Source organism: Propithecus coquereli, unplaced genomic scaffold (genome assembly GCF_000956105.1).
Source record: "Propithecus coquereli isolate 6110/MARCELLA unplaced genomic scaffold, Pcoq_1.0 Scaffold686, whole genome shotgun sequence".
Classification (NCBI taxonomy): domain Eukaryota; kingdom Metazoa; phylum Chordata; class Mammalia; order Primates; family Indriidae; genus Propithecus; species Propithecus coquereli.
The window spans coordinates 222,768-248,018 of record NW_012152907.1 but is presented as its reverse complement, the minus strand read 5'-3'; the positions used below and the strand labels follow the sequence as shown (position 1 = coordinate 248,018).

General features: G+C 50.3%; 1 protein-coding gene and 1 pseudogene across 1 annotated transcript in view; both read right to left on the bottom strand.

Annotated features, from left to right (window-relative positions):
• The window catches only part of LOC105823621 (integral membrane protein DGCR2/IDD), a 55,124-nt gene that overhangs the window by 14,053 nt on the left and 15,820 nt on the right, over positions 1-25,251 (bottom strand). Inside the window, exons 3-6 of the mRNA XM_012660869.1 lie at positions 11,503-11,628; positions 8,895-9,105; positions 7,075-7,151; positions 1,345-1,521 (exon numbers count right to left, since the gene is read on the bottom strand). Of these exons, the coding sequence (XP_012516323.1) occupies positions 1,345-1,521; positions 7,075-7,151; positions 8,895-9,105; positions 11,503-11,628 (591 nt within the window). The remainder of the gene's footprint in view (positions 1-1,344; positions 1,522-7,074; positions 7,152-8,894; positions 9,106-11,502; positions 11,629-25,251) is intronic.
• Positions 18,758-19,582, bottom strand: LOC105823616 (annotated as a pseudogene).

Sequence of the window (25,251 nt, the reverse complement as noted above, 5' to 3'; positions counted from 1 at the left end):
ACCCTGTCCCTAACAAACACGAGTCAAGGAGAGTACAGAAAAGGAAAGTAACAGGCCAAGCTCGCTTGTTAAAAGAGTTTGAAAAATATAGAGTATCAGCAAATCAAATCCAGCAATATGATATATACATATACATACATATATATATATGTAAACACAAAGCGCATGAAAATGGCTTCACATCATGAAACCTATTAATGTAAAATAATAAATGAACAGATTAGAGAAAAACCCTATCATCCCAATAAATGCCGAAAAGCATTTAATAAAAATCAACACATTTTTGTAACATAAATATTCCCGGCAAAGTAGGAATAGAAGGGTACTTCCTTAACCTCATAAAGGCGTATTCTAAACCCTGCAGAACGCATTAGAACACACAGAACATGCTAAAAGCATTCTCATTAAGTTGAGAAGACAAGAATGCTCACTACCACCATTTTTAATCGACACTGAACTGAAGAACTTAGTGAGAAAAGTTAATACTTGGGGAAAAAAGCAAAGAAATAAAAGTCAAAGACTTGAAAGAAGAAACAACCCTCTATAAACAGAAAATCTAGCAAAATCCACAAACTGAAAGAATAAGGGAATTCAGAAAATTCATCCTAAAATTCATATAGACGAGAAAAGGGCCAAGAACAGGCGACGTAATAGTCACAACCGAGGTGGGGGAGTCACGGCAGCTGGCACCAGCGCTGATCGGGACTCATCGCTGCTGCCAGGGCCGACAGAGCCCAGGGCCCAACTGGAGTCCGGCAGCCGACTCAGGTGGGCAGGAATCGAATGGCGCTGAGACCGGACCCCTGTGTCAGCAGAGGTGGCTCTGCCCCAGTCCCCCATCGCAGAGGACGGGTGGAGGTGGGCGCCCCACCCTCAGTGGGCACAGCCACGCCTTGAGCCCCCAAAGCTGAATAAGACCTTGATAAGGAGTCTGAGTGAGTGGGTTGGCAGAGGGACAGGGACAGACCCGGGAAAGGAGGAGCAGACCAGACAAGGCAGACACAGAAGTGGAGAGAAGGGTCACAGAAGGATCCACAGAGAGTGGACAGAGGTGACCGCCAGACTCAGATGCTCCAGAGATACCATGGGATTGGCAAGTCCCTGGGTCACCATTCCCATTTGATCGCCTAATGGCAGCGAAACAAGGAAGGTGGGACTTAGGGTCTCCATCCTGGGAAAGAGCCGTGGGCTCAGAGATGCCGATCAGCCGCCCAGGCCACAGAGCTGCAGACAGGCCAGCTGGGCCCACACCCCGAGATCAAGGTGTGAGCTGGGGAGAGGCGTCTGCTGCAACACAACGAAAGGGACTCCGCCTCAGAGCCCCGTGCCTTCCAGGAGGCTTACTTCTTTTACACAGAAACGAAGACTTCTCGTAGCAGCTCTCGGCGTGCCAGCTGTGGAGGTCGTGGTGCCGCAGGGTGGGGAAGTGGAAGCACTGGAGCTGGGCGCAGAACACGTTGTCGTTCTCAGACATGGCCGAGGCGAAGATGGGGTCTGGGGGCAGGAACACCTCCGAGGAGCCTGTGGGGGAGGCAGGTGGGGCCAGACACACACAACGTCAGCAGATGAGTCGCGTGCATTCCTCGAGGGGGCCGGGGAGTCAGACGTGACCATCAACCAAAGAGCTTGCAGACCGCAGGACCCAAGTCTGGAAGCAGCCTGTCCCAGGCCCAAAGACACGGCACCATGACAGGAGCAGGAGGCCTGCAAGGCCTGTCCCTGGCTGGCAGCAGCCACCATCACAGCTGTGCCCCCTTTCCTAGGGACACCTGGGCCCCAGTGTCCTGCCTGCCTCGACTGTGTGCGTCAGGTTGTGGAGGAGGGGCAGGGAAGAGGCTGGCTCTCTGGAGACGTCTCATCTCCACTGCTGCGAGCGGTGCTGCCACTGCTTTCCCGCAGGGTCCCCGCTTCCCAACCAGGCCCAGCGCCCATGTACACCCCCATCTCCCCAGACGCCCCTTCACCTGGGTAGCCTCCCTCCTGCTTTTAAAAACTATTTTATTACTTGGCTTCTCATCTCATGGGCTGAAAAATGAACAGCTTCCTCCCAAACTTCAAAAAAAAAAAAAATAAACCCTCAGTGCTGGGGCTATCTGCCAGCCCAGATCTCATGAGCACAACTACAGCGCGTGACGTCAAAGCTCAACCAAGGCCACAAGTGACCTCTCAGGTCACAGTTCTGGGACCTGGTGTCCACCCCCACAAGCTGCCTAGACCAGGGAAGAGCCAAGTCAGAGGGTGGCTCAGAAAATCGGTCAAATGAGGTTCACGTAGGACTGTGCCATGGCCCCGCTGAGCCACACGCAGCTGGAGGAACTAATTGGTTGGAGGATTAGTTGGAACTAATTGATCAACACCCATGTGCACATATGGTAGTAAAACTCAACGGAAACTAGGCAGGTGGGAGGAGGATGGGCAAATTCACACCTAATGGGTACAATGCTCGCTACCTAGGTGATAGGCACACTTGTAACTTTGACTCAAACTGCACAAAAGCAAATCATGTAACCAAAACGTTTGTACCCCCGTAATATTCCGGGAAAAGAGAAAAAGACATACTCCTGTCCTGGCAGCCAGCTGCATCCACACACGTGCAGGGCATCTGCCCGGGAAGCTGCTGGACTCGCCGTGGGGGCAGAGAGCGAGGCAGCTGCAGGGCTGGTGACGAGATCGGGGCGTGGCGGTGAGGGCAGAGTGAGGGGCTGCTGGCCTCAGTGGGACTGTGGCTGCCATGAGAAACGAGAGCTGGGAACTGCAGGAGCAGGGGAGGAAAGGACCCTCTGGCAGCTGTGTGAGGAGACCGGGCCGGGGCCAGGTGGGCAGTCGGGTGAGTGACAATCAGGGCGTCAGGTCCAGGTGGGGGCTGTGAGGTTGGTGACAAGTGACAAGATCCTGGACGTATCTGAAATGGTGTGAGGTGTAAGAGGAACCAGGAGGATGACTGTCCTTCACTGGGGACGACTCCTGAAGATTTTTCTCCTGGGCCTGCCAATGCCTCCTCCTGGACAAGCCCAGCTCCCCACCCAACACCCTACTCTTCCTGAAGGACCCCCGTCCTGGAGAAAGAAAGGCATTGCAAGCACCCTGGCTAGCCGCCGGGAGCCACTGCGTGTGTCGTTCATCTCCCATCTGCAGTGCCTTCTCCAAAGCCCCACAACTGCCACCACGGGAGATTCAGTCCTCAGTTTGACAGGGTGGCAGCGAGTTTCCAGACACCCCTCCTGTTAGTCTACATGGGAGCTGCGTGGCGTGGTGCCGCAGGGTGCTGGGCTGGGCTGTCGCCAACCACAGGCTCCCAAGCCTGACCCACAGGGGCACTTGAATGCCACCTAATTGCCTCAGCAGCCACCTCTGTGTCAGCTCCTGCTCCCTCAGCTGGGGAGAACCCTCCCCACTCCAGACGTGTTCCTGTGGCAGCGGAACCCTCACTCACTTTTATGAACCCACAAAGAACCTCCCCTTCCTGCCCTGCCACAGATGGAGCCTGCACAGGGCCCACCAGGGCTGTCTAGATCCTCCCGACGGGCCACGATGGAGGCAGCTGCCCCGCTCTGGGGCTGTCTTCCCTCTGGGAACTGCGGCCTGACCCCAGCTAACCCCATTCCAATCTGAGGGTCACCTCGCCCAGCAGGCAGGGTCTCTGCACTGTGCCTTCTGGCAGCTGCTAGACCAGCCTGGCCCCTCCCTCCCTGCTGACCAAAAGGTCCCATAGGCTGGTCCAGGACTGCAGCCCTGTCTGCTGACCTCACAGGCCAGGGCCTTACAACATGGTCATGTCCCCACTCGGGTCTGCCACCAGGGCAGGGAAGACGGAGCCCACGAAGGACTGGCCACATCTGAAAAGAAGCCCAGGGGAAAAGACTCCCTCTAAGTCAGGTACCTGCTGATCTCAGCCAACCAGTGACACGAGTGAGCCCAGCGGTGTGTGTGCAGAGACACGGGGACGAATGCGGCAAAGGCATTGAGTGAATCTTAAATGAGCAAGTCACACAACACACAGACACACTAACACACACTATGTGTTCCCACTTTTGTGTTTTAAAATAAATATCAGGTATAAATAACCAAAAATCAGAGTGATACTGCTGGCAGAAAGGATGGGAGGCCCAGGGGGCGGCACGTGGGAAATGTGAATGATTCTCTCTAGACAATAAGGATCTGTAATTTTTTTCAAACTTTCTGCACAAATGTTATAAAAACACTGGCCTCATATCCTTTGGTGGCAGCTCTGTCTCCAAGGCACACCAGGATCTGCAGGGCCTCAGCACCCCAGGGTGCAGCTCACGGGCTTGTATGGACCCAGGGGAAAGGCCAGAGAGCTCGACCCCCAAGCCCCACAGGACCCCTGAGGGGAATGAACTCCAAATTTAAAATGTATATGTGCATAATAAATATGTATACAATGTTATTCATGCACCACTGTGGCAACCTCATAACGTAATATGTTAAGGGAAAAAAAGGGCTGGGTGCAGTGGCTCATGCCTGTAATCCTAGCACTCTGGGAGGCTGAGGTGGGAGGATCACTTTAGGCCAGGAGTTCAAGACCAGCCTCACGAAGAGCAAGACTCTGTCTCTACCAACAATAGAAAAATTAGCCAGGCACAGTGGCACCCATAGTCCCAGCTACTCGGGAGGCTGAGGCGGGAGGATCGCTGGAGCCCAGGAGTTCGAGGTCGCAGTGAGCCGGGATGGTGCCACGGCACTCAAGCTGAGACAACAAAGCGAAACTCTGTCTCAAAAAAATAAATAAATAAACGGAAGAAAAAGTTGACAAGATGTAGATGAAATAAACATTTTTAAACATCTTACTGTGAGGCCTTCCTATTATCATTAGCTACTATTCTTAGGCACGATGTCTTCTTAGGGAAGCGTTCATCATTAGTCGCAGAAGATTTAAATCTAGTCCCACTGCTTTCTGGTACCTTTGCCCTGGCCGACGCCTCAGACCCACTGCACTCTGCTTGGCGCAGCGCCTGCAACAGGGGGGCCGGCTTGGCTGCTCTCCTGTTCACTGGCCTGTATTTTTACTATTTTCTTCACTCTGCAGTTTCTTAGCAGAAATCTTCTTAAATGCTTTTAGTATGGAAATTTTTAAAATACACAACAACACAGAGAAGAGTACATTGCATCCTCAACACTGACCCACCCCTGCGTGTGGCTCCTCCGCCCCTTCCAGGGGGATGCCCCTGCAGACAGCAGGGCTCTCGCTCCTGCACACGGGAGTGAGTCTCCAAAAATCACACAACCACAGTTGCTACGCCTAAGAAAATGAATCCACCAGAAGCCCACGTTCAGACCGCCTCCCTGTTCCCTGAAGGTTTTTAGGAGCCCCTGCCCAAGGCAGGACGCCGTCGAGATTCTCGGGATGCGTGTGCTCTTCTGCTTCTCTGACTCCAGGGCCACACGTGATGCTGAGCTGTGTCAGGAGCCAGCGGCCTGTAGCGGCAGAAGGATCTTTTCTAGCCACAGGTTGCTTCTGTGACCACTGCTCAAACCCAGTATCAGGGTTCCCAAGTCCAGTTAGCGAGGCACAAGCTGCACCGCGCAGAGCTCCGGGTGCTCAGGGTGCCCCTCCCGGGGCCCCTTGGACCGGGGCCTGAGCCGCATGAACAGGGAGCATCACATCAGCGCAGCTGGCAGTGTCTACGCACAACATTAAATCTTCTTCTAAATTATAGCTTCCCTCTCCTGATGCCCCAGTGGAGCCCCGACACAAGGACGGCCCTGAGAGCCACCCAGGCCCCTGCCGTCCTCTCTCCAGGGAAGAGGGCCCGGGCCCCCCGTTCCTCCAGAACACGCTGTCCCGCCACACAGACTCATGTCCTCTCTTCAACTACCAGTGTCCACGCTCCGCGGGGTGAGGCGAGGGCCTAGCCCACCACTGCACCGTTTCAAAGACTCGCCTCCAGCAGCTGTGCTGGGGGAGAGGAAGAAGCATCAGAAGACTTGTCTCCCGCGTGGCGCACTGTGGCTCGGGGCCTGAAACCTGACGCCATTTATCTGTCAGCTCTCCCTGCGGGAACCGAGCAACACACTCACAAAGGCGGGAAGCAGACGTGGCTGGAGTTCCCAGTAGCTTATCAGAGGACACGGGATGGGATGGCATCTGCCAGGCAGGACTGGGGCCAGCGGTGTGGCCCTCTCCGCTGGGCTCTGCAGCCCATGCCTCTGCTCCATCCCAGCTGCCAGGACAGGCCCTGCCTCTGTGGGGCCCTGACCCCTCTCAACCCTGTCCCCAGGCCTAGTACTCCTCGCTTGTCCTCTCAGAGATGCTGAAGACAGCAACGGCAGCACTGGGACGTGTTTGGGGAAAACACCTCAATCTGAGCTCCAGTGGCCCTGCATACTTCTGTAAAAAAATAAAAATTAAAAAAAAAGAGTAAGCTCAAGCGGCCCAAAGAGAGCCTGAGAGGCAGGCTGACGAGGGACAAGGCAGTCGGCACGGCTCAGCGCACGCAACTGGAGAGGGCACAGCCGGGTGCCCGGCAGAACTCGCCAGTGCCAGGGCGAGGGGAAGGGAGGGGAGGGATGTCGGGGCAGGAGCTCTGCTGCCCACAGCAGCCACGTCTCCTTTACGTTACCTCGGCATTTCCAAGCAGCTGAGCACAAATCCCTGACCACCACCCACACACTCTCTATTTTAACTCTATCTGCCTGACAGCTTCCTTCAGATTTTGGATTCTAACTCTGGCCTTCTCTGCCCTAGAAAGCTTGTCCTTCCCTCTCTGGCATACCGGTGGCACCATCTGTATGCTCATTCTTATGCCCCAATGTCCTTAACTTTAAAGGGAGGATGGACAGTGTAGAAAGCTGGCCAAGGTGAGAAGCAACAACAGGTTCCAGAGAAGGCCCCAGCCCCATCAGGGCCTGACCTGTGGGCCGTGCTGCCCTGCGGCGCCCTCCCAGGACCATAGACCCCCACAAGAGGGGCCCTGCTCTCCCCACATTCCCTGTGCAGGCACCTCTGGGTGAGAGTGAGAGGGAGGAGGAGGACCTCAGCAATATTCTCTGAGTCAGGATGAGCCCCCCTGGTTTCAAACTCAGCGACACTTGTGACAGATCAAAAAGGCTCACCTTTGAATGCTACCTCCCAGCGACCTTCCAAGGAGCGGTTCCGGCCGGTGATGACATACTGATAGCCAACCCACAACCTGCAGGGGACAGAAACGGAGATCTCAGCGGCAGGAGGGAGGTGGCCATCGGTGACTGCACGTGCATGTTCTAACACTTATACTGACCTCCAAAACACTGAACTTCTAAAACAGGAGAGATTTAAGGTTAACACTTAATTTTAATCAAATGCATTAAAATTCTAAGTAATAAGTCCACAGGTCAGAAGTTTTATCTCCGGTAACTCTCACCAAGACTATTCTTATTAGCAGATCCAATAAAGCTTTCATGTTTTAAGCAAGACCAACCTTATTCTTGCTGGACGGAAAGCCCCGTGAATACAACTCTGTGCATATAGTGCATTCTGATGGGGTGTGTTTTATGGTATGTGAGTTACACTTCAGTAAAGAAACAACCCCCCGTGAACATACACTACCACGGTGGTGAAAAACCTCAGGCCTGCAGTGTGTTCCCAAGCGCACACGGCCCAGCACTGCGGGGACCTGCACACGGATCCGGCCGACTGCCACAGGCACCTGCCGAGTCTGTGCCCCTCACCCTGGCTTTCCAGCCCCAAGCCCAGAGATGCTCGTCAGCAGGTCCGCCTGGCATGGTGCTGCTCCGCCCTCAGCCTGCGCCGTGCAACGCGGCCATCCTGGGAGGTGGGGCATCCCCACCTGCTGGGCTGTGCCCTCACGCTTCTCTGCCGGACTCATGGGCAGAGCTCATGGGGTCAGTACAATAACCTGTGAGCTAAGAGTCATTTCTCTCCCTTTTTTGCTGCAGAAGGAAAGATAGCTCCATCTTGTGATTTGCCAAGTCACACAAGGCGTAACTGCAGAGCCAAACCCCAGCTCAGGCTCAGGTCTTGAGATGAAGGCCCTCTGCCCACATGCCTCGGGGCTCTGTGCTCCCATGGCAGTGTGGCAACCTGTGCCATTGTAGGGGGTGGTGGGCTACCAGCAGAGTGCACCGGCCGTCCCTGGGCCCTGCAGCTCACTGCCCCACAGGGCTACCTTCCCCTCCAGAAAAGGAGACAACAACTGGCTGTCGCACTGAGGCAACCTCCAGAGGTGGCACGCCACAGGCCTCGCACAGCCTCCCCTACACAGAAACCCCCACAGCACTGGGTGTGAAGGCCGGGCGTGGTGGCTCACGCCTGCAGTCCTAGTGTTCTGGGAAGTTGAGGCAAGAGGATTGCTTGAGCTCAGGAGTTCGAGACCAGCCTGAGCAAGAGTGAGACCCTGTCTCTACTAAAAACATAAAAAAAAAACTAGCTGGACAACTAAAAATCGAAAAAATTAGCCAGGCGTGGTGGTGCGTGCCTATAGTCCCAGCTACTCGGGAGGCTGAGGCAGGAGATCACTTGAGCTCAGGAATGTGAGGTTGTAGTGAACTGTGATGACGCCATGGCACAGTAGCCTGGGCGACAGAGTGAGACTCTGTCTCAAAAAAACCAAAAACAAAACACTGGGTCTGGTGTGCAGCAGTCAGGTCCCCTTTCCACTGTCCCGTCTCAGTAAGGCTGAGCCTGCAGGTCAAGGGCCAGGCTCTGGGGCCAGACTGCCTGGGCCCAAATCCTGGCACACACCCCGCGAGCACACAGTCCACAGCCCCACGATGTTGCGGCAGAGGCCACCCCTGCCTCCCACCCATCTCCTTGCACACTCCAAGCCCTGGATCTCCAAGCGCTCCCAGTGGGCGGGGGTGGCCGCCCTCGGAGTGCTACTGGGTGGCCAGAGGCCAGAAGCTCGGTGGTCCTCAGACCCTGACCCAGGACTCACTTGCGCTGGTCCTTCCAACCGAAGCTCCGCTCGGGCTGGTCCCATTCCTGGGCCAGGACAAAGCGCAGCTCCTGGTCGGTGGAGAAAGTGGCGAGGGAGCCGTTCAGGCGCTGGCAGGTCTGCGCGGCGTCCCAGTAGTTCTCCCCGCTCAGGTAGACCCTGTAGCAGCTGGCCGTGCCTTCGTAGTGGTGCCACCCTGTCGGGCACTTCCCTAGGAAACATGAAGCACAGAAGGGGCGTCGTCCCCCAAATTAGGATCCGACTCCAAAACGAAATTACGTGTGCTGCGTCAGGGCCAGGCATGCCTCAGAAAGCAGCGAAGACGAACGGGAGCCCGGGGGTCAAGGAGACCAGCTCCTGCACGCGAGACCACAGGCTCTGCAGAAATGCTCCAGTTTCTCTACAGAGTACACTCGACCTAAGAGCCAAGTAAATTCAGCGATTCTTCCCATTTCTATAAGGCCTTTTAATCTACTCAACGCTAAGGTACGGCTGCTGAATGAATCCCTGTGAAGCAGGCACCGTTCTCTGGGTGAGTGTGGTTGACAAGGCAGCGCGGCTCCCCATGCGCCTGCTGAGGGGCGCTGCCCCGACACCCGGCCCTCCCGGCCTCTCCTGCCAGCTCTGCCCTAAACAGCAGTTCAGCAGACCGCAGCTGGCAGGGCCCTGAGCCTGTGTGACCGGCCCCCGCCCTCCACGGGGGAGAAAAGGAGGCCTGGGCGCTGCCCCAGCCGCAAAGCTGAGGACCAGCAGGAGCCCGAGCCTCCGCCTCCCTGCGTCCAGCCAGTGTCTCCTCCTTTCTTGACCTTTCAACTTGCCCCTCGGGCCGGGGAAGGCCTGGTAATTTACAGCTTACCTTAAGAAACATTAGTGACCTGTTTTATAGAATCTACAACCTTCAAATGCTGGATACCTCCTATTAGTACACTGAAGAAAAGTAACAATTTTTAGCAAAGCCAGTTGTTTAAAACAATGCATTTTTTAATGCATTCTGTGGAACTAGTAAAATTTCTTGGAGACTTACGCTCACGTTTTTATTATTTAGAGCACGTGTGTGTGTGTGTGTGTGTGTGTGTGTGTGAGACTTCTGAACAAAGGCATACAGACTATGGGAGAGGAAGTGGCAGCTCTGGCAGAGCTGGAGGCAGGGCCAAGGCACTGCGTGCGCTGGCTGCAAGCTGGACGGCGCTACTCGCCCGCCATGGAGACCTGTGGCCCTGAGTGCGCAGGAAAGCTCCTCAGGTGCAGACAAGGAACCAGCTCTGGGAGAGAAGGTGCGGCGCAGCACAGTCGCCGCGTGTTTCCTGAGTGCCCACATCGACGTGGTCACCATGACCACGTGCCTGGCAGGTGGCTCCATTCTGTCCCATGGAGAGGTGAGGAGGGACAGCCCGAGCAGCTGGTCGCCAGCACCAGGGCCAGGCTTCCCATCTCGCCCGGGCCGGGAGGAAACCCTCTGGGGAGGGAAACCAGTTGGCCGGGGACACTGGAGGAAGAAAGCACTCCTTTTTATGGATGCATCTTTCTGTGTTCTGAACTGCGTGGGATTATTACCTGCTCGAAATTAAACAGACAAGCGATGGGAAGAAAGAACATGGAGCTGAGGACCCCACAGGGTTGTGCCCTGGAGCCACCCCTTCCAGCTGGGTGACCTCTCAGCCTCAGCTTCCTCACTCGCCAAGTATGCGCACCACCCGTCGACTGCAGGATCCCTGCGGCTTCCCAGCTACTGCGTGGCAAAGCCAGGCGCAGAGGACAGCTGGCCCACACCACCCGCAGCTCGCTTGGACCTCGGCAGACAGAGAACTGAGGCTCCAAGAGGGGCAGGGGCTGTGAAGAGCGCTGGGGACGTCCCAGGAACTCGCCAGTGACAGTGACGTGCGCGGGCGGAGACCCCTGCAGCTCGGCTGCCAGCAGTGGGCACAGGCTGAGGTGCTCCCTATTGCTGGGAGGCTGGGGGCTGAGCACCAGCACAGCAGACAGACCCCGGGCACGGCAGCAGACATGTCAGGTGTCAGTTCTGCCTGTCCTGGGGTGGGGGGTTCCCAGCGTACCCAAGAGCACCACACCTGCGCAGGTCTGCCTGGGACGGGCAGCTTCAGCCGTGGCTTTTCCTCCCCTCAGCCTCCCTTGATCTTGTTATGTACCTATACAATTTTAACATCTTGTCCTCAAAATTCTTGAATAGAAAAAAGAAAACCAAAATAAAATTTTAATGTCATAGGTAATTCATTAAATAACCAATTGCCTTAAAAAAAATTAAAAAAAAAAAAAACGTTAGTAGAGCCTTCCCAACCCACCAGCTGTACCTAATCTCATCTTGCAGAGCCGGTTTCTCCATCTATAAAGGGAACCATACAACTACACCATCGCCAAGGGCCCTCAAAGGCTGCCACTTTGTGAAAACAAGCCGCCTGAGTGACTCCCCCGGGCTCAAGTCAGGCGCCGGGTGGCCTTGGGCAGGTCAATGCGCAGCCTCGCTCATTCCCCAACTCCCTCCAAGGGCTGTCTGGGAAACCAATCCCTCACACACAGCGGCACCGAGAGCCAGGGCGCAGTCAGGCCGGGTGCTCGAGGGCGTCCCAGTCGGGGCAGGTCTGCAACTTACTGCTGAAGCGGACCGGCTGCGCCACGTTCACCGCGTGGAAGTGCGTGGGGTCACCTCCTCTTGCCCGCCCCTGCCGCGGATCCACGGCCTCCTTCCCATGGTAAGGATGCACCTCTCCGGTCACTTCTGAAAGCAAAGGAGACGTGCGCTGTGAGTCCCGCTCGCGCAGCCGAGCGTGGCCCTCCAGCCAGTGCCAAGCTCAGGGGCAGCACGGGTCAGGCTGGGCAGGGCTGGGGGGCGGGCCTGGCAACACACAGTCCAGTCACTTGGGCTTTTCCGTAGAACTCTGCAGAGCACTGTTGTTCACGTCACATGGGTCACGTGTCCTTGTTAACATTATGCCTTGGCAGTCTTTTTATAATTACTGTTGTGAAATGGGGTCTTTATCATTGCATTTTCCAACAGGTTATTGCAAGCACGGCCAACGGTCAGCCGTTCCTGCTGCAAATCCCTCGGTAGCTCCAGTGCTGCTTGATGCGCAATGCCGGGCAAGGGAGCTCTCTCCAGAGCCCAGGCTGCCCCTCCCCCACCCCTGCTGGCCTGGGAGCCTCCCCTGTTGGTAAAAGGGGGACCCATGTGCACGACCCTCCTCCGCAGTGCTCGTCTCGGGACCTGAGCCACCTCACATCCACCTGTCTGCCCGTCCCCCAAGGCCGCAAGGGCCTCAGCGCAGGCCCTGGTGTGCAGCGGGCCTCAGTGCATGGTTGGAAGGTGTGAGCAGGAAGCTGAAGGGGGGGGGGGAGTCTAGTTTTATGTATACTGATCTATTAATCTGCAGGTTGGTTCCTCCACACTCTCTGGAGTCCTCTGCAGGTAAAGACTAACGCAGAGGAGGGAGGTGGTTTACTCAAGGCCAAGGAGCAAGAGAGAGGCACAGGTAGTGCCCCTCGTGGGCCCGCCCACCTGCCGCTCCGCCTGCACAGGTGTACCCTGATGCACGGTGATGAGCACCTGTGGCAAGGTCAGGGCAGACGGGGTGACAAACTTGGTTTGCGTGGCTGCACACAGACACCTGCCACAGGCGCACTCTGGCCACAGATGGGTGGGTGGGTGGGGGGAGCCTCAGCTCCCTCAGGCCAGCATGAGGCAGAGACTCCGGCAGGGGGGTGGCCTCTTAAAGAGCCTCCTCCCCTGACCCCGAGGTTGGCAATCCGCCCCACCTGACAAGCTCCTCCGGCAGCTGGTTCTGCTAGCGTCATGGATTCTGACGTGGTCTTTATTTAATAAATTGGCTGCATGTTTTTCTCATTATAAAATATCCAATGTGAAACATCTGAGCAATACAGAAGTTTGAAAAGACAACAAACAATAAAGGCAACAAACCCTTTCTATATGAGGGTCTGCCCCTCCCATCTCTTTTTCTACTTTGTGTAAAACATATTTATTCCTTAAATATATTGGGATCACATCAAATACTCTATTTTATGACTTGCTCTGTAAGCTTAAGGCTATAAACAGCCTTTCATTTCTTAAATAGGCTTAAAACCTTACTTTCCATGGCTGCACAGTATTCTGGGAATCGATTTCTTTCAATACCAGAATCCCTATGCTTTGAAGTTTAGGTTGTTTGCATTTTTTTTCATTCTACGAAAGGCTGCAGTAAATAACTTGCACAAAAATTTGTGAGTGTTCTTCATCATGTCTTTCTGAGACCCTGGGCAAGTCAAGACCCTAGATGCTTTGCTTCCTTCACCCACAAAATAGTCACTAAGAGTATTTCCATAGCTTCTCTGGGGCACGCGACAGGGACCAGTTGCTGTGAGACTGAGAATCACTCTGAAATACAGAATATGCTACCAGCGTCTGAGATATCTTCAACACAAACTGAGGCCCTCCAAGGGAGAAGCATCTTCAAGGCCTCACTGTGTGTTTTCAGTGCAGGTGCCTTTGGAGGTACCCTCAACACCCCAAAATGCAATATAATGATCTCAGATGTCGCTGCCAGTCTGGGACAGGAACCTAACACCAAGACAGGCCTGACGCTGCAAACACCTAGCCCTGGGGGACGATCAGCTCTCTAGGACTGGAGGGCCCCCACCCCGTGTCCTGGGCTGGGCCACCTGCAGCATCCGATGCTCCGGAGGACTCACCCGCTGCTCTGAAGCAGGGCAGCCCACAGCACAAGACCCTCACAGGGAGGCAGGCAGGGGAGGGTTGCTGGGACAGGCGTCAGCATTTGCTGCAGAAGGGAAGAGCCACCTGGACTTCTGAGGTGGCTGCACTTAGGCTGGGGAGGTGGGGGAGGAGAAGAGTTTCCCCAGAGGCAAAGGCAGGCACATCTGGGACAAGTTTGAGGTGGTTTGCATTTTTTTTCGTTCTACGAAAGGGTGCATTAAATAACTTGCATAGCGAAGCCTGGGTGTGGCTAGAGCACATGTCACTGACCCTAAATTCCACACCTCCCTCTGTCTGCTCAACGGGCAAGACCTGCAGCTCCACTTTGTACCTTGGCCTCGTCCCCAAACCAAGCACAGCACCTGGTGAAACTGCTCACAGAGCGACCAGATGAATCTAGGGCAGAGGGAGGGAGGGAGGGAAAAGGTAACAGACAGAGCTGCCACTCGGTCACATGGGCACCAGAGGCCAGGCTGGGCACACATTGACAGTTTCAGAGAAGCCATCTGCAGGCTGGGGTGGGGCACCGGCAGAAATAGTTCAGGAAAGTAACCAGAAGGCCAAATGGTAGTACAGGCAGCTAGTCTGTGCTGAGCAGGCTTCTCTGGCTCAGGTGGCGACTGTGAGCCCTTCTCCTGTCTGTCACCTCTCTTCATACCCAAACGCCCACATTCACCCCTCACCCGCTCATCTACTCAACGCCGTTTGTGCCCACCATGGAAACCCGCCAGCACAGACACAGGCCTTTGCCAGCAAGAAGGAGAAGGGCTTGGCCAATGGGATGATGCTGATGATGGACAGACAGGGACCCTGAGTGACCCAGGGGAGTGCGTGGGAAGTGGGCAGCGCACAGGGTTATTAGCACCCTCAGGACATCTCAGGACCACCTCTGACAGTAAAGAATCTTCCTCTTCTCCCTGAGGGCAGGCCCAGCTCTGCCCACTGGGCCCACCCCTGTGCAGCCAGCCCCGGAGCACTGTCCAGGACACAGACCCCCAAAGCAGCTTTGCCTCTTCCTCTCCCTGTACCAGGCACTCTCCCAGGCATGGGGAACGCGGCCGGGAACAAAACAGCAAAAGATCCCATTCTCCTTAGCAGAGGCCACACCCTCCTCTTCCACCAGCAACTGGAGAGGGAAGCACTTGATCCCCAGGATTGGGATGGGGACAAGTTCAAGTGCATAACCCAACCCCGAGCCCACCCCTGACATCTAGACAAGCAGAAGAGGAATGGTCCCTGAGGCCCCACAGTCAGGCTGTTCTTTGGTGCTTTAGAAAAACAGCTCTTCTCTCTTTAGATGTCCTCACCAAGACTTCACAGCAGCCCTGGCTGTGAAGACGGAATGGGAGCCCACGGAAGTAGACCTGAAGCAGGGAGGGGATGGCATGGCTGACTTGGGACTGAAAACCCGAGGAAAAGGGAAGTGTTCTACAGGCGAGAAAAGCAGGCTCAGAAGTGCCAGAAGACTTGCTCCAGGTCAGAAGTGGAACGTAAGAGCAGGGGGGCCGCCTCCTCCTCCAGGGCCACCCCACCTGAGCCTCCTCACCTCTTGCTCTCGTAGCTGCAGCTCCTGAAGCCACATCTGCTCTGTCTCAGGCCCCCCTGCCTGTGCGCCTCCCCTCCTGCCTCTGGGACCACACAGTGAGAGCCGGGGGTGCGGGGGAGCCTTATGTCCAACAAGGAAACTGGCTTGCTTCCTAACAGCATTTGGCCAAAAAGGAGGATTAGTTGCAAATAAAGGACAAAATGTGAGTGATTCTAACTTGTATTTCTAGAAATTTAAACCCTGCCCACAGAGGGCTTTAGGGTCCAGAAGAGCTTGTAACTCCTCCAAATATAGGCGAGGGCAAGATGATCAAGCCTCTTTAGCCCTCTGAGTTGTCAGAACACACGTCACTTTCCTACTTTATAAAAAACAAGTCTGGAACTGTGGTCAAAAACCCAATGTTGTTAAGTCTAATAATACTCGTATATCAAAACATAATTTCTAAAACCAGAATACCATAAATATAAAATTTCTAATGGTATCGCCATTGCTCTTTTTTTTTTTTTGAGACAGAGTTTCACTCTGTCACCCAGGTTAGAGTGCAGTGGCATCATCATAGCTCACTGTAGCCTGCAACTCCTGCGCTCAAGCCATCCTCTTGCCTAAGCCTCCTGAGTAGCTAGGACTACAGGTGCACATCACCCAGCTAATTTTTAGTTTTTTTAGTTTTTTTAGGGACAGGGTCTCACTATGTTGCTCAGGCTGGTCTCAAATCCCCGGACTCAAGCGATCCTCCCGCCTGAGCCTCCAAAGTGCTGGGACTACAGGCGTGAGCCACCGCGCCTAGCCTTGTGCACGTTCTTCACACTGATTCCTCTCCCTCTTGGCCGGGCCAGGGCCGCCTTGCTTGCTGAGTCACTGACTGGGGCTGGAAACTTGCTAGTGGACATGCCCACAGTTTCAAACACCAGCACGAGTGCCTTTGTGTTTCCATTTTATACCCACACAGACAACATACAACCTACCACAATATGACTGCAAAACAGCAGCCCTGAAAGTTCCAAGTCAAAAACCTGCCTCCTTCCTGTTGCTCCTGGGTCCAGGACTGTCTCTGGCAAAAGAGGGACATTCACAGAAGGAATGTCTTAAAACCCGCTATGGGCCAATGACAGGAGCTGAAGCCAACAGAGAGTCCTAAGACACATTCAAGCTGTGGCCTTGGGTCTCAACCACCAGCCGAGAGGTGACAGAAGTGGACTGACAAGCAGGAATCGTCACCCAAGGTCTTTTTAATTCCCGTGTATGCAGACTGAAAGATGAAACAGAAAACCCCGCCTCCCCTCCCCAGTGTCCTGTGCCAGTCCCTTGCCCAGGGCCATCCTTTACACTTATTTCTTCCGGTATTTACATCGTATCTTCTAGCACTGGGGACTAGTTTTATCCATTTTAAATGTTGTCCACTGATGTACTGTTAAGGCAGGTAAGACTTAAGCTCACATACACTCTGTACCCCACCTTCCAATAGCGGAGAATCCATTTCATAATGAAAGCCAGTATACTAATGGAATAATGTAAGTGAGCACACCAAGGTTATTTCATTTCTCTAACGACTTTCTTTTTCCTGAAGTTAATATTTGCATCAATCTTTAAATGAGTTTTCTGTATTTCTACCACTGATTTTTCCAGATACCACAATACATAAAGGCCAGGAATAAAACTGTTGAATTCTCAAACACCCTCTCGCACTCTGCTTCCTGCAGGCCTCCCCTTGCCCCCCACCCTCCAGCCCTGTGTCTCGTCCCAGTCAGCACCGGCTGCTCCCAGGCTGGGCCATGGTCCCGCCCCGAGTCGTTCCCTATCCCAGGCCACCTTCTCCCCCACTTTATCCTCTCCTTTCACAAGATCACGTCTTCCACTGTCTTCCTAAGAAAGGGCACGGCGACCTTTCTCAGTCTGTCCATATCCGCAAATTTCTTAATTCTATCTTCATGCATGACTGGTTTCTTTAGGTATAAAAATTCCAGATTAGTAACATTTTTGAAGCTTCTGGTTAAAGATATCACACTGAACAAACACATTCATTCATCTCCAGTCTCTCCTAAAACCTAATGCAACGACAGTAACGATATTTTTTACGAGGCATGTGGTCACAAGGACAAACAGAGCAGGAAAGAGGATGACGACGTTCTAAAGACTGGACAGCGGAGGACGTGTGGTTATGCAGAGAGGGTGACCACACGTATCAGTCTGCCTGTTGTCCCAGCATCTTACCCAGTTTGGCTTTTGTCCATCTCCAAACTGTTTTATTTTAGAAGTAAATCACTGTAAACTCATTTGAACCCAGAAAGCTAAATCCTAGGCCAACAGCTGGGAAAGTGGAAAAATTAGGAATCTGGCAATATTTAACAAATCTACATACACCTTCAACCCAGCGATCCCACATTTAGAATTCATACTGACGATGTATCTCCAACAATTCAGGGGTGGAGAGATATATGCACAAGGTTATTTACTGTGGTAGTATTTTTAATAGCAAAATAACGGAAAAATTGGAAGGCCCATACGCAGGAGACTAGTTAAAGTATAGCAGGTCCCTAGAGTGGGGCGCAATATGGCTGTAAAAAAGAATGAGAACGCTTTCTATGAATTGATACTGAGTGATAGCAAGGATATTTTTTTTAATTAAAAAAAAAAATCAGTGCAAATAGTATGCACAGTAAGATAATTTTTTTATATAAGGAGCAGGAAAAAGAAAGAGGAAATAAAATATACACATATATTTGCTTATTTTTGTTAATGGGTGAAGGACAGGAAGAGAGTGTGTTTTTCATATAGTTATGTGAATGTGTTTTTCATATAGTTATAACTTGAATCTTATATTTAATACATTTTACAAATAAAATTTGAAAAATCAGTTATGCAACTTTGTAAATATACCAAAAACCACGTAACTGCATACTTTAAAGCAGTGAATTTTATAGGAAATGAATATCTCAATAAAAAAATTAAAAATAACTTAAATCAACAAGCTGAGGCTGCAAAGTCCTAAAACTGAATACAAACAGAACCGAATGTTAACATCACACAGAAGGAAAGAAAGAATGGATACCAGGGACTTTGGACTAAAGAATTCTGACTATACACCCTCAGGGGGAAACAGAGCAGCAACATGAAGAACTGCAAAGCAACCATGACATTTACTTAGTAGGTTTGTTATTGGTAGGTAGGAGGAGTAATTCCAAGGCTACTTCCTGTGTATTGTAGGACTGGCCAAATGAGTAAATAGGGATGAGGCTGGGACCACGGTTCCACAATGGGGAAGGGGAGCTACAAACAGGAAACGGGAGGAGAGAAGAACTCTAAGTATAGATTAGAGTTATAAGTATCAATCAATATGAACTTCTGATTTTTTTTAAAAAAAGGTTTCTAGCTCTATCTACAGACAGTGCAGTAGATCCCCCAGTGAGGAAGGGCAGAACTAACGCTCACAGTTTTGCTTCCCAACACCATTTCCCCCAGAGGGAGCAGGTTGCCTTGGAGAAGTGGCCGCCCCCAGGGCTGGGGCAGGGGAAGTACAAGATGAGCCTGGAGCAATTCCTAGTGCCAGAAAATAAAGAAGAGAAGACAGAACAGCTCTTCATAGAATAGTATCATCTATATTTTATTTTTTTGTATAATAGGAAGTTCATATTTTATATCTCCAGTGACATATTTACAGTTGAATATAAGTGGGAGGCCTGCTCGCACACAAAAGCCAGGTCCCTTGGGTGGCTCAGTCAAAGAGGGAAGGCCTCCAGCTGGCTCACAAGAGAAGCACCCACCCCTTGGCCCAGATTTTGGAATTTTGCCAGGCTTGAGCTCATCAATAATATCTTCGATATCCTTAGGTGTCAGATCCTCATAGTAGTTGTCATTTATTGGAACCACTGGTATGTTTACACAGGCCCATACACATTCCACCTCTATAAGAGAGAAAAATGTGTCAGGTGTACTATCCCTAACCTTTATTCCACGCTGTTCCCGAATGGCCTCCGTCCAGTATGCTGCTGTCCAAGTTCCGAGGCATGCAAGGTGTAGCAGTACAGACCTGAATGTGATACTCTGCAACTGGCTTTTGATTACATGTTGTATAAAAAGTTGCTACTTCATATACTCTCACTGGAGGTACCTGTGAAACTTCTGCGACCTTATTCCCAGCAGCGATGGACAACCGCACATTTTGCCTCTGGGCTAAATCCAGGACTAGAAGCACAACTGCTGCTTCCTGCCCTTTTGGATGGTTTTTCACAATTGCTGCTATCCTCTTACAGTTTTCTGGTGTGAAATCAAATCTGAGTTATTCTCAGGAGTACCTCTGTGCATAAATAAAGCTCCTCCAGCTCCACTCTGCAGAGATGTCTCATGCAAATTCCTTCCATGTCTTCCCCACTGGGTGCCAAGTCCAGCCGCCCAGGCCCCGAGCACCTCGGAGAAGCACATGGCTGGCCAGACAGTTCGCCCTTCCCCGGCCACCTAGAGTAGTGTCATTTATTAAATGTAGTGCGTATAACAAAATTATAAAAATTGCCATTTTTTATCCACTACTGTCATAACTGATTCAGACAAGAATCATCAACAGAACCTAAAACAACAGGGTGCAAGGCTATGGGGGAAAAACTAGATACCATTCCACACACTACTTACTCACTACTTCTCCATGAGTTACTTTTCATTACAAATGGGGAAAGATATATTTGCAACAGTGACATCCGGAAGACATTACCTTAAGTGATCAAACTGAACATCACCAATAATGGGACAAAGTGACCTCATGTGCCTTATGATATGACAATTTATGGGCAATGTAGTATTCCTGATTTTTCAAAAAAGAGTATCACCCAAAGCTAATCATGAGGAAAGAGACAAGTTCAAATTGAAGGACATTCTTCAAAACAACTGGTCTGAACTCTTTAAATCAGTCAACGTCATGAAAGACACCCTCCACCACCACCCCCCAAAAAGGGCTGGGGAATAATTCTAGATTAAAGAACAAAGCAAGAAGGCAATAAAATACATATGTAATCCTTGAATAAATCCTGCATTTAAAAAAAACCTGTAAAAGACATTTTGGAGACAATGAAAAAATGAGAATATGGACTGTATATAATCAAATGATAGTAAATTTCTTGCATGTGAAAACTGTAGGGGATTGTTCTTGTTCTCCGATGACAGTATTTAGGGGTAAAATGTCATGGTATCTGTAACCTCTCAAAGCATTCAGAAAAAAACACACATAGAGAGCAACAGTGGCCAAACACTACCGGTGAATCGGGGAAAGGCCACATGAGTGTTTACTGTACTGTTCATGCACCTTTGCTGTAGATCTGAAATTGCTCTGATTAAAAACTGGAGGGAGGCCGGGAGCGGTGGCTCACGCCTGTAATCCTAGCTCTCTGGGAGGCCGAGGCGGGCGGATTGTTTGAGCTCAGAAGTTCGAGACCAGCCTGAGCAAGAGCGAGACCCCGTCTCTACTAAAAATAGAAAGAAATTAATTGGACAACTAAAAATATGTAGAAAAAATCAGCCAGGCATGGTGGCTCATGCCTGTAGTCCCAGCTACTCGGGAGGCTGAGGCAGGAGGATCGCTTGAGCCCAGGAGTTTGAGGTTGTTGTGAGCTAGGCTGAAGCCACGGCACTCACTCTAGCCCGGGCAAAAGAGTGAGACTCTGTCTCAAAAAAAAAAAAAAAAAAAAAAAAAAAAAACTGGAGGGAGGGAGTTGGACACACTCAGATCCCTCCCTACAACTCAAGCGGTAACCAAATCAACAGTAAATTGGTGACTTACTGGTGAGAAGGTAAAACAGGTGGTCTCTGGGTTGAGGGACACCAGTGCAGCTGAAAATCAGGGTTCTTTACTGGGGTGGGGGGGCACACATCGCAGCCTCTTTTCCTCCACTAAGCTCTGAGAACCCCAGCCTGGATCTGGGCAGATGTGGAACATTCTCTATGGAAAAATCTGATCAGTCCAGAAAAAAGTCCCAAAGGGTAGAAGATACCCAGCGAAACATTCTAGCTGGTTCCCCGTCCAGGGAGGCCCACGTGTATAGAACTTCAAGTCCCTCTGCCACACAGCAGATAAGCAAGGACCACCAAACCTCCGAGGAGAGCTTCCAAATGAAAGGCAGAGACCAGACCCCAGAGGAAAACACCACAGAATAAACAAGTACCGAGAGATGAAAAGTTAAACAAAACCAAAAATATGCCATGAACATGCGCAAAGTGAGATTCTACTGTAATCACAAAACAAGAAAGGGATGCTATTAAGAAGAAGCATGCAGACAACACTAACCACTACACCTTCTGACACAGCTCTTGTAGAAATGAACACGGCAGTAAAAATGAAAACTCACTAAAAGATATGGCAGAAGTAGAAACCTACTAAAATGAAATAATAAAGAGATGGAAAACTGGAGACATCAAAAATTGAGGATAAGTCTAAGAACTCCAATTCCCAATAATAGTAGTTTCAGAAACAGAGAACAAAAAAGAAAGCAGAAGAGAATAGGAAGAGATGAAATCTAGTGATTCTTTTCCCTAAAATGAAAGGCATGAGTCTCTAAGGTGAGTATCCAGCACAATGGCCCAGAAGGTACTCGAAATTCTCAGACGGAAAACACGTTATGCTCAAAGAATCAGGAATTATTATGGCACCAGCAACTTTGAAAGCTTGTAAGAAATGGAGTAAGAGCTTTCAAATTATAGGAGAAAATTACTTCTAGCTTATCATTCTAAATCCAGCCAAACTTATCATGTGTGAAGGTAAAATAAAGACATTTCAGACATGCAAAAAAGGAAACAAAAACTTTTGTCTCCCATGTTCCTTTTCTGCAGAAGTTATGAAGGAGGCGGTATTCCACTAAAATGAGAGAATAAACCAAAACAAGAAAGATAAGAAAACCAGAAACAGAGGGTCCAACATAAGAGAGAGATGAAGGCAAAATCGACTGATTTCCCCACCTTGATGGTGCAGGTGGGCAGCTGGCACAACAGTGCTCGCAGGTTGGGTAGCTGGGGCCTCCAGGAGAGAAGACTCCAAAGAGCTCTGCCTGGCAGAACACGTGGTAGATCCACAGCTGAGGGCACATCAGGAGAGAGGGACTGCTAGGTCCTTTTTTTAAACGATAGGAAGCAGGCTGGGAGCGGTGGCTCATGCCTGTAATCCTAGCACGTTGGGAGGCTAAGGTGGGAGGACTGTTTGAGCCCAGGAATTCAAGACCAGCCTGAGCAAGAGCAAGACCCTGTCTTTACAAAAAACAGAAAAAAATTAGCCAGGCATGGTGGCGCATGCCTGTAGTCCCAGCTCCTTGGGAGGCTGAGGCAGGAGGATCACTTGAGCCCAGGAGTTTGAGGTTGCTGTGAGCTATGACGACACCACTACACTCCAGCCCCAGCAACAGAGTGAGACCTTGTCTCAAAACAAAACAAAACAAAAAAATGAGAATCTACAGCTACAATGGAGAACAATCTGGCAATTTCTTAAATTTATCTTATGACCCCAAAATTTCACTCCTATGTATTTGCCCAAGAGAAATGAAAGTATATGTCCACGCAAAAACTGGTACACCAATGGTCATAGCAGTATTACTTGTAATAGCCCAGAACTGGAAGCTCATCAAACAGTGGATGGATTTTTAAAAATGTGGTATCCATACAGTGGAATACGTGGCGATGAAAAGTAATGAATTACAACCTCAAAAACATTATGTTAAGTGAAAGAAGCCAGCCACAAAAGAACGCTTATTACATGACTCATTTATATGAAATGTCAAAAGAAAGCAAGTCTACAAGAGATAGAAAATAGACAAGTGGTTGCCCGGGACTGGGGAAAGGAACAGGGAGTAACTGCAAATGGCGCAAGGGATCTTCTTGGGTTGATGAAATTATTCTAGAATTGTAGTGATGGTTGCAAAACTCTAAATTTACTAAAAATCATTGAATTGCACACTTCTGAAACCAGTGAATTTTATGGTATGTAAATTATATTTCAATAAAGCTGTTAAAAAATTATTAAAGACTCAAGCTGGGCATGGTGGCTCACACCTATAATCCTAGCACTCTGGGAGGCTGAGGCAGGAGGATCGCTCGAGGTCAGGAGTTTGAGATCAGCCTGAGCAAGAGTGAGACCCCCGTCTCTACTAAAAATAGAAAGAAATTCGCTGGACAACTAAAAATAGTAGTATCATTGTCTGGCTTTGGTTTCAGGATAATGCTGGACTCACAGAATTGATGATGAAGTGTTCCCTCCTCTTCAAGTTATTGGAAAAGTTTGGGAAGGATTAGTGTTTATTCTTCTTTAAATGTTTGGTGGGATTAAACAGTAAAGCCATCTGGTCCAGGGCTTTTCTTTTTTTGAGAGGTTTTTGATTACTGATTCAATCTAATCTCCTTACTAATTATACGCCTATTCAGATTTCCTATTTCTTCACAATCAGTCGTGGCAGGTTGCATGTTTCCAGGAATTTGTCTACTTAATTCAGGTTATCTAATTTGTTAAGTGTAAAATTCTTCATAGTACTCAATCCTTTTTATTTCTGTAAAGCTGGTAGAAATGTCCCAACTTTCATTTCTGATTTTAGTTATTTGACTATTCTTTTTTTCCTCTTAGTCAATCTAGCTAAAGGTTTGTCAATTTCTTGATCTCAAATAACTTATTGCTTCCACTGCATCCCTAAGTTTTGGTATGTTGTGTTTTCATTTTTCACCCAGGCTTGAATGCAGGGGCACGATCATAGCTCATTGCAACCTTACACTCCAGGCTCAGCCACTCTGGCAGCCAAGTAGCTGGGACTACAGGCATGCACCACCATGCCTGGCCAATTTTTTTAGAGACAGGGTCTTGTTCTGCCCAGAGCTAATCTCAAAGTCCTGGGCTCAAGAATCCTTCCACCTCAGCCTACCAAGCTGCTGGGATTACAGGCATGAGCCACTGCACCTGGCTGCCATGTTTTCATTTGTCTCAAGATATCTTCTATTAATAATTTCCCAAGATTTTTTCTTTGACCCATAATTAAGAGTATGATATTCATGTATTTGTGAATTTTCCAGTTTTCCTTCTGTTATTTCGAATGTAATCAAAAAAGAAACTCTTTATGATTTCAGTCTTTTAAATTTATTAAGAACTTGTTTTGTGCCCTAAACACATGGTCTATCCTGGAGGGTGTTCGATGTACGCTCGAGAAAAACAAAATGTGTATTTGTTGTTGGGTGATCCTGTAAGTCCCTTAGACTCTGTTCACCTTCATTTTCATTTTTGCTCCACAGACTTGACAATTTCAAATGTCTAGTTTTCAAGTTCCCTTTGTCTTTCCTCTGTTTTTTCAAGGCTCCTGTTGAACCCTGCAGTGAATTTTTCAGTTCAGTTATTGTATTTTTCAGGTCCACCGATTCTGTTTGGTTCCTTTATTTCTCTGTTGATATTCTCGCTTTGTTCATATATCATTGTCCTGCTATCCTTTAGTTTTTTTTTTTTTTTTTTTTTTAAGATGAGGTCTCACTATATCATCCAGGCTCAAGGGATCCTCCTACCTCAGCCTCCCGAGTAGCTGGGGCTACAGGAATGTACCACTGTGCCCAGCTTTTTTTTTTTTTTTATTTCAGCATATTATGGGGGTACAGATGTTTAGGTTACGTATGTTGCCCTTGCCCCCCACCCCAGCTAACTTTTTAAAAAAGTTTTTAGAGACAGGGTCTCACTATATTGCCCAGGCGGTCTCAAATGCCAGGCCTCAAGTGATCCTCTCACCTCAGCCTCCTGAATAGCTGGGATTACAGGTGCAAACTATCACGTTGGCTCAAGCCACTGTACCTACCTACCTTTAGTTGTCTGTGTTTTCCTTTAGCTCTTTGAGCACATTTAAGATGTTGTTTTAAAGTCTTTGTCTACTATGTCCAATGCCTGTTGTTTCTTCAGAGGTAGTTTCTGTCACTTTATTTTCTTCCTTTAAAGGAGCCATGTTTTCCTGTTTCTTTGTAAACCTTTAGTTTTTTCTATTTTAAAAGATGAGCTCTCACGGCCGGGCGCGGTGGCTCACGCCTGTAATACTAGCACTCTGGGAAGCCAAGGCGGGCAGATCGTTTGAGCTCAGGAGTTCGAGACCAGCCTGAGCAAG